Source organism: Passer montanus, unplaced genomic scaffold (genome assembly GCF_014805655.1).
Source record: "Passer montanus isolate IOZ18808 unplaced genomic scaffold, ASM1480565v1 scaffold140, whole genome shotgun sequence".
Classification (NCBI taxonomy): domain Eukaryota; kingdom Metazoa; phylum Chordata; class Aves; order Passeriformes; family Passeridae; genus Passer; species Passer montanus.
Genome location: NW_024360942.1, coordinates 58,668 through 67,791, shown reverse-complemented (window position 1 = coordinate 67,791; position 9,124 = coordinate 58,668). Strand labels below are relative to the sequence as shown.

Sequence of the window (9,124 nt, the reverse complement as noted above, 5' to 3'; positions counted from 1 at the left end):
GGGGGGGCCCGGCGGCCGCCGGCCCCGGCCCCAGCGCTGTCTCCTGTTGTTCAAGGGCTCCTCTCACCTGCCTCAGCAGCTGAAGTTCACGACCTCCGACTCGTGCGACCGCATCAAGGACGAGTTCCAGCTGCTGCAGGCCCAGTACCACAGGTACGTGCTGCCCCCGGGCCGTCCCGTAGCCCCGGTGCACGGGCATCGCTCCGTTGCTTCTGCTCCTTGCTTCGCTCCGGGGACCGCGTGGGAATTTGGGGAAGGGGAGCCCGGTCGTGTAGCTTGGGACACCCTGGGCTGGAGGAGCACCTCGGGCACGGCGTTGGTCGTGTCCACATGGGAGCCCAGCGAGGAGAACGCCCATTCCCTTCTCCAGCCAAGGTCTTTCCTCCAAGTGCTGCTCAGCCAGGACTGCACAGACACTTGCCAGGCCTCCTGCCTCTTGCTGGGAGTTTTCCTCGGTTTTTCTCGCTGGCTGCCATTCCTGGACTGCAAATACTGCAGGGAGCACTTAAATCCAAAAGCATCTACTTTTCTGTGTGTGTATGTGGAAATAGCGCTGCTGACCCAAAAGCTGGCTTGAGACAATCTGTTGCTTTGCGTGTGTGAGTGTGTCTGACATAAACACGAAGCCCTTTGCTTTGAATTGTCTGGGTGATGCCCTCTGCCACAGCCTGGCCCTGGTTTTGCTGTGTGCATTGGTGCCATGTGGCTGCAATGTCCCCCCAGCCCGGGCTCTGCCTGCGGGCAGGTTGCAAGTTTGTGGTGGTGTCATTTTGGCAGGAGCAGGCAGAAAAGCTGCTGGGAAGTGGCCATTTCCTGGTGTCTCTGTGCCTTGGCAGTGCCAGCAGGGGAGTAGGGGTTCCTGCTGGAAGGGAAGCTTTCCCCCCATGCCGCTCCACCCCCTCGGACTTAATCTGCTCAAGAAGGAGCAGGTTTTGTGTAGGTGAAGCTGTTTCTTGTTTGAAACATAAAACCACAGCACATGCTGGCTGCAGTTGCTCGGCTGGTGAGTTGGAGTCTCATAAAACACTGGGAGCAGCGGCACTTTCTCTGAAGGGTGTGAAGAATCTAGGAGAGAGGAAAAATCCTTGCTTCTGGAGGGATGTGCTGCACTTGGGCCTCCCCCCGCCCGCCCCCATCCAGAAGTGGGTCTGGCTTTGGTTTTGATGTTGTACTGGAACATCTCTTGAGTGCTGCAGACAGGTTCTGTGCCAGAATCTGTCCCCAGCTGCCAGCGATCTGTTGAGGAAAGGCAAGCCCCTCCCTGGGCAGCCAGCTCTGCTTCTCCCCAGCATTCTGCTTCCTGTGGAATGGATTTGCCTGAGGGAGGTCAGTGCTCTGCTGGTGGATTCCCTTGTGTCCTTTTCCTGATTGTGTGTTGGGGAGGGCTCCAGCTGAGAAAGTGGGAGCAGGCTCTGTGTGGTCACTGCCGTGCCAGCACAGCCTGTCTGGGCTCTGCTCTGGCCACCCCTTGAAGTCCAGATAGTGATGTCCAAGAATCCAGCCTGGCCGGGATGAGGCCATGCAGGAAGCAGCTGCTCTGTGGCGATCAACTCTCTCACCTCCTGTTTGTGGTTTTTCTTACTGTTTTCTGGCTTTTCAGCTTGAAGTTGGAATGTGACAAACTAGCCAGCGAGAAATCGGAGATGCAGCGTCACTACGTCATGGTAAGGACTGGCCCAGCAGCCCCGAGCAGAGTGTGTGGGTGGCAGCACCAGCAGGTGCCTGGGCTCTGCCTGGCAGGGAGCCCACGCCCCACACGGCTCCAGGGCTCTCAGCAGGGCTGGAATTGGCTCTTTGCTGAAAATGGGGCTGTTTTGTGTTGGCTGCATGCAGGGGTTGTTGAAATGCACGGTGAGGGGGGAGGTTTTTGATGGAGAAAATGGGGCCTGGTGGGGGATTGCTTGGAGGGTGCTTGGCCCAAAGGAAGTGACAGCTCTTACACATCTGAGAAGGTGGTGCAAGGTGTGCAGGTGTTTGGGGACTCTGGGAAGGTCGTGGCCAGTGAGAGACAAAGCAGTGCTCTGGGAAGTCATGAAAGTGGGAAACCCCACAAGCCAGGGGTGAGTTAGAAGCAGAAATCAGCTTCTGTGCCAGGGCTAAACCCTGTGCACCTTGTGGTGACCCCAGAGCCTTGCTGAGCCCTGGTGCTGAGTGCCGGCACGTGTGTCCCAGCACAGGCTGTGCAAGCCCCAGGGCAGTGCTTGGTAAAGGCATGAGAAATGGTGCCACGTGTGGGCAGCAGGGTTGGCTGTGGCTTTCCAAGAAAACAGCCATGTTCTGGTGAGCAGGGTGTGGGTTTGCCTGCCAGGTAATGCCTCTGGAGCCCTTGTAGCACAGAGGAGGGATGCCAGGCAGGGCTGTGGTCTCTTCCTTTCCTATCATGGAGTTAATGGGAGGCTGCAATACTGTCCATGAAAATGAGCTGCTTCCTGCTTGCCAGCTGCTGCACCTGCCCTGGAAAGAAGAGATAAGATGTAGAAATTAATAGAGCAGCTCTTCAGAGCAGAGTTAAGACTTAAAAAAATCAGAAATAAGGGAGCTAGCTGGCCCCTTCACTGCGCTCATGGCCAGGCTCTGAGGCTGTGGGGAGCAAGGTGTGTTGGGGCTGGGGACAAGGAGAAGAGGTCACAGCTTTCCTGGTGTATTAATGGTGAAGCCTGCCCCGTTCTCGCTGGTAAACAATTGCTTCCTGTGCAGTCTGCACGGAAACCCTCATCTCCAGCAGTGGCCAAGATACATTTTCCTTTTTTTTTTTTTTTTTTTCCTTTAATGCTGGCAGTCACCAGAATTGATTCAGGTTGCTGTCAGCAGCAGAGGGGAAGGGCTGCTGCTCGTGGCGCAGCGCTGGAGGCTCTGCAGGCGCAGCAGCTCCTGCCTTGTCTGCGTGGCTGAGCCGGAGCTGCTGCCGCTCCCTGTCACGGGGAGCCAAGAGGAGGGCTCCTGCGAATGTGCAAAGCTGCTACAGCTGCTCTGATTTTTGAATAAGTCACAATTGGCAGCTTGGGGGACGGGCTCCTGCTTCCTGCTCGGTCTTCAGAATGCAAAGAAGCCTCGAGAGCCCGCAGCAGGCTGAGATCATTCTGATACCAAGCCGGGCGCTTCGTCGCCTTGTGGCGTCGGTACCAGGATGCCAGTGATCTTCAGTTAAATGAGCACAGATGTGGATTGTTCTTTTCCCTTTGGAAGAATCAGGATTGCAGCCTGCAGGCTGCAGGAGGAGGTTTCTAAACTCTCAAAACATCAGCCTTATAACAGCTTCTTCCAGGGGTCAGGAATTAGCTGCTTCTGCCAATAGATTGTCTGTAGCTGCCTGTTGCTGCTGTGCAGGGGTTTTCTGGGTAGATTGTTTTTGTGTGTGGAGGGGGGAGGTTTCCACATAACTCCTTCCTAAGCAGCTGGAGCTGTGTGCAGCTGGATGTGTTACTTGCTAGATGAAGCCCAGTTGTGATCTCTCCCGTTTGCTGCTGAAGGAGGCATGTGGGCTTTAGGATACTGGCCAGGCAGAGCTCACAGAGCCAGGCTGCCTCTCTTCTGGCTGTGCTTAGGGAAGTCTGGAGCCCTGAGCCTTTTTCCAGGTTTGACACAGCATCACTCTCACCTCAGTGCAGACTGTGAGGGGAATCCTGTGGGGCAAGACTCCAGTCTGGAGCAGGGTGGGCAGGGAGCAGCTGGAGGGGGTCTCTGTGCTTTGCCTCCTGCTGCCTTTGTTTCCTGGGGCTTGTCTCTGCTCCCCTGCCTTTGTAGAAAACCCTGCCAGGAATGCAGTGGTGCTTCCCAGCACTCACCTGGCAGAGACTTGACTTACAATTTGTTTTGTTCTCTTCTCTCCTGCTCTGCAGTACTATGAGATGTCCTACGGGCTGAATATTGAAATGCACAAACAGGTAGGGAGAAAAGCATCTCCAACTGCTGCAGTTCCTGGGGAAGGTGGGATGTCTGCTCTGCGTTGCCCTCTGTCACTTCAGTTGCCTTTCAGGAACTAGAAATGCCATCAGCCTGTAAAATGTCAGAGCTGCCTTTGAAATGCAGGGCCCCCCCACCTCTCAGGATCACAGTGCTGGCCTGTGGGCTCTGTCCTGGGCTCTGGGCACCCTGTGGTTCTCCCCAGGGCCTGAACAGGCACCAGGAAGGGTCTGGAGCTGCAGCTTGGAGACTCTGTGGCAGCCTGGATAAGTTTGCTCATTACCCTCAGTGGTGGTTAAGTTGTTAATTATCTCCAGTGACTAATTACCTGTGGTGTTAACAACATGAGCCTCCTCTGAGCCTGTCTCTATCTGGCTTCAGCTCCAGTCACAAAGTCGTGGCTCAGTTTAAGCCTCTTAGCACAGTTCTGTTCCTCACAAAGGCACTTGGTGCTTCTGATCCCATTGCCCTTGTTGCTAAGCCCATGAGACTGGCTTCCCTGGGAAAACCTGGGTCTTGTGGAAGAATCTGAGCCACAAATCCCCACTGCTGTCCCACGAATGTCTCCCAGCCTGATCTGCTTCCCTGTGGTGCTGTTGGGGTCCCCTCAGCTGGTTTTGGTGTGTACCTGTACCCTTTGGCTCTGTATTTTGAGTCCTTTAGAAAGTGATTTGCAAAGGACTGTTAGCTTCAGTATTTGCCAGGAGAAAAGCATTTAATACCCCAGAAGTTGCCACTGCTGCTGTGAGGATAGTGAGGAGGCCCAGCCCCTCTGGTCTCCCCCAGTGGCCCCAGTCCAGCAGCTCAGCTGGGGAGGGGGAGCCTGGGGGGGCTGACAGCCATGAACATGTCTGTGTCCACATGGCAGATGTAACAGCACATCCCCACCTGGGTCTGTGGGAACTTTGCTCTCTGGTTGCTCCCAATTTGTTAAATGAGTGTTGGGGACCTGGAGAGGAAGAGGAATAATGAAACTTTGCTCTTTGCAGTCAGCAGCATCCTTTCATTTAACCGTGCAGGGAGGAGCCTCAGGGGGAAAGGGGATCCCCATGGCACCAGGATGCTGCCAGGAGGGTGGGTTTGCTCACAGCCATTCTGGGACTCAGCCCTGGCCAGGAGGAGGAGGAAGAGGAGGAGGGAAGGTGAGGCAGCTGATGCTGTGGGTGCTCAGTCCTGAGCTGCCTGACTTTTCCTCTCTGTTTCTCCCATCTTTTAGGCTGAAATTGTCAAGAGGCTAAATGGGATTTGTGCACAGGTTCTGCCCTACCTTTCACAAGAGGTGAGTCCCCCAGCCTGGGGGGTTTGTTTGCATGGAGGCTGCTGTCCCTGTGCAGCCAGTGAGGTGTCACAGCCCTGCAGCACAGGTAGCTCCCCACCCCTGGGCTGGCAAACCCTTGCCTGCTCTCAGCCCAGCCCTTCAAGGCAGTGTTGGCTCCTGGAGCACTGGTGGGTAATGTGCCCCTCTGTTGGTCCACCCTAAAACTTCTATCTTGCTCTGTATATTACTGTATTCTAAAACTCTAAATTTTCTACCCTCTAATATTGCACACTTCTAATCAAACTACACACCCATAATCCCAGTGTTATCAATCAATTTTGGAAGCTTTCTCCACAGCCTCAGGTCAAATGCAGTGATCTCTTGGGAGTCAGAGTCTGTCAGCACAGAAAGTCTAAAATTCTCAGTATCCAGAACTCCGATACCCTTCCATCCCTTTTGTGGCAGCTGGGACAAAGCTGCTCCTGCTCTCCTGCCTGTGGCTCCTGAGCCATCAGCAGGGGCAGCTTTGGGTGGTAATCAGGGGAGAAGGACACTTAAAAAAATACCTCCATATGGAGGATACCTCCTCTCATCCTCTTTGAGATCTGGTTCCTCTGCCTCATTAATTAATGCAGCTGATGGGCTCCTCCCACTCCCCTGAGAAATTAATTGGGGGAGGGGGTGCTTGGGAGTCACTGTCTGAGGCGAGGGGAGGATTAAGCACTTCTAGAGCTGCATTTTCTGTCTGCCCATGGAGGCTGAGCCCTGAGCAGCTCTCCTGGCCCTTTGGGGGTTGGAAGCTTTGTGCTTGGGGTCAGTGCTGGGCTTGGGGCACAGGTTCTGTTTTTGCCACCCACCTGTTCTTAGGACGGACAAAGTCGCTTGCTGATCAGATCAGGGTTGCCTAATAACTAAGCCCCAGCTAAATCTTTTGCATCTTAATGCAATCCTTAACCCTGTCCTGCTGCCAAAATGAAAAGAAAAATCCCCTTGCTGAAGTGCAGTGGACAGTGCTGGTGTTGCAGAGAACCTCGTGCTCTGCAAGGAGCAAGTGCAGTTCTCCTTTATTTTTATTAAATATATGATCCATCAATTTTTTTCAGCCTGTGTTTGGAACACCCAGCTGCTGCTGCAGTTGATATCCAGGATGTGTCCCAAGGAGCTTCCCAAGAGCTCCTGATTTTTAGGGCTTGTTTTGTTTGTTAGAGGGTCTGTGTAGATGAAGGCTGGCAGGATCAGACACTGCCCACCTTGGAGCCTTCTGGCCAAGGATCTCTGGGTGTGTAGAGAGCAGGACAAGGGTGTGGGAAAGAGGGGACCTGTTTGACCCTGTGGTGAGGAAGAGGATGAGACAAAGGTGCTTCCTTCCCTGCTCCTTGCTGTGCTAGGCCTGGTGGGAGGCCCTCGTCTCGGTGAAGTGTGTGCAGGTGTCTCCAGCTGTGGGGTAACCAGCCTGATGGTGTGGACTGGCTCCCTGTTCCGCTTCCCTGTGGCACTACAAGTGACCCCAAATTCCTCTGTTTTTTCCTTGCCAGCATCAGCAGCAAGTCTTGGGAGCCATTGAACGAGCTAAGCAGGTCACGGCGCCAGAACTGAACTCCATCATCCGTGTACGTGATGCTTGGGTTGGGAGGGGAGGGAATCCCTGCCTCTGGCCAGGACACTCAGCTGGGCTGTGTGGGGACACCAGGGGACCCTGCTCTGCTGCTGTGGCTGCAGTGGGACGAGGCTGGGCTGGCAGTGCTGGCACAGGGCTGGCTGCACCCAGGGATCCCTGCTCTGTCCCAGCAGGTGCCAGGAGGGGAGCTTTGCTTTTGAGCAGGACCCACAGTAGGCACCCAGCATGAAAACACCATCTGCTCTTGGTCAGAGTTGTGAGTGAGGGCTTTAACTGCAGCCTTGGGACACGCCAGAGCCTGAGGCCAGATGTCCTGTGGGGCAGGGGCTGTGTGTCCTGATGGGGACATGGTGCTGAGTCTTCTCTTGAGGTTATCACAGCAGCAGGACTCGAGAACCTCTTCTCCCACCCAACCCTGAGGTTTAAGCTTATTTAACCCCCTGCTTTAAGCTCGATTGCTGCCACACTCAAAATGACAATACCCCCGTTGTGTCTGTGTGTCTGTCCATCGTTCCCTACAGCAGCAGCTTCAAGCTCACCAGCTGTCTCAGCTCCAAGCCCTCGCTCTGCCCCTGACCCCGCTCCCCGTGGGGCTGCAGCCCCCGTCGCTCCCCGCTGTCAGCGCCGGCACCGGGCTCCTGTCGCTCTCGGCCCTGGGCTCGCAGGCTCACCTCTCCAAGGAGGACAAGAACGGCCACGATGGCGATGCCCACCAAGATGATGACGGCGAGAAATCGGATTAGAGCGACCGGGGGTGGGCCTGGGGAAGGGGGCTGGCTGGGGGAGGGAGGGAGGGAGGGAGGGGCGGGTTAGTGCAAAATGCAGTATCTCTCTCTGATTGCTGTGCAGCAGGGCCGTGGTGACCCGTGCTGGGTGGCAGCTTGCCAGGCCTGTCCCCAGGGCGGGTGGCAGGGCCTGGGGGTGTCCCCGGCGCCGTCCCACATAGCGTTACCCGTGTGGCCAGTCGTGCTCTCCCTGTGCCCAGCCTGCCTTCCCCGGCCCTCCTCCCCCTCACAGAGCCTGGCTTGGGCCACTCTGGGGCCACTTTGCCCCCTGGCTGTCCCAGCTCCTTGGTGCCATGTGGCCCCTCCCTCCACCTGCTGCTCCCCCCTCGGTATTTAAAGATTGCCCCTTGATCCTAACGGTTCTGCACAAACTCCCTGCTAGGATCCCTGGCCCAGAACAATCTCCTCCCTTCCCCAGGCGCTCTTGGTCTCGTGGCATCCCCCCCCACGCCCCTCCTGCACTAATACCAGGCCTAAAAACAGCCTTGCTGTTCTGCATGTACCTGTTCTCAAGCAGCTCTGGCTGCCAGGAGCTTCACCCCGGGCTGGAGGGGGAGCCTGTGCCACCTGCTCCCCCTCAGCACAGCATCGGGCTGTGGTGGCTGGGCACAGGGGGCAGGCAGACCAAGAGCCTTCCCCAGCCTCCCCCTCCCCGTGCCCCTGCCCTGTGTAGAGGATACAGCAGCTTTCTCTGTTCTTATCTCCGTGCGCTAGCGTGTCTTCTTAAAAAACAAAAATGGAAAAAAAAATAATGAATAATAATCTGGTGTTTGTATATAGTTCTTTAGAAAGATCTTGTTTTGCTTTTTGTGTTTAATCACTTGACCTATAATAAGAGGAACTGAAAATGCTGTATCAAGGACGTACAAGCTGTGCCTTTCAAATAAAGAAATAAGAAGGTTGGTTAAAACCGTGACTTGCTGCCGCTTTCTTGTTGCCTTTGGGATGACTTTAAAACACTTCCCCGTGTCTCCTGTCCCTTCAGCTGGGGAGAACCGAGTTTTCCTGGCTCACCTGTGCTGTGGGAGGTGTCTGGAGGTGCAATTCTCCCTTCAGGTGCTAGCATATCCCAGATCATTCCCTTCCTGTTGGATGCGCTGCTCTCCCTCCCTGTTGCAGGGTTAACATCCACACCTCTGCCTCTGCCTTCTCTTGTGTGATGGGGCCATCCCTGTGGCCTTTGTGGCTCTGGGACACCCCTGCAGAGGTGAGGGCTGTGCCACAGCTGCAATCTGCTGGAGCCAGGGCCAGGAGGATTCCCGAGCAAAGCCAGAACTAACGAGCTCAAGGTGAAAGTGGTGGGCTGCGAAAAGGGAGCAGGGGGCTCGCCAGAAGAAAAGCAAGGAGCCAAGTGCCCCCGAGGTCTATCAGCTCTGTGCTGCTTTGGTAACACATGTGGAGGTCCCTGGGGCTGCCACAGGTCTGCTCTTCGTGTGCATAATTCATTTTTCCTCTGGGCACGGAGGATAAGCTTCTTCTGTGGCTCTCAGGCCCCTCTGGAAAATCCGGCCTGCCGTGCCCTGGGGCTGAGATTGCTGTAATGGAATTGGCTCTCGATAA

The 9,124-nt window shown here is 55.5% G+C and overlaps 1 protein-coding gene and 1 non-coding gene across 2 annotated transcripts; one reads left to right on the top strand and one right to left on the bottom strand.

The window, feature by feature from the left end:
- Positions 1-4: 4 nt before the first annotated feature.
- Positions 5-8,480, top strand: TLE5 (TLE family member 5, transcriptional modulator; the record flags this gene model as incomplete). Its single annotated transcript, XM_039700411.1, has 6 exons — positions 5-153; positions 1,601-1,664; positions 3,840-3,884; positions 5,120-5,182; positions 6,697-6,771; positions 7,301-8,480. Coding segments are annotated over 6 exons (618 nt in total), but the record flags the coding sequence as incomplete, so codon positions are not given.
- LOC120498118 lies at positions 4,645-4,734 on the bottom strand. The gene has a single exon (XR_005626639.1). It is a non-coding gene; the product is annotated as a small nucleolar RNA SNORA17 (small nucleolar RNA).
- Positions 8,481-9,124: the final 644 nt, after the last annotated feature.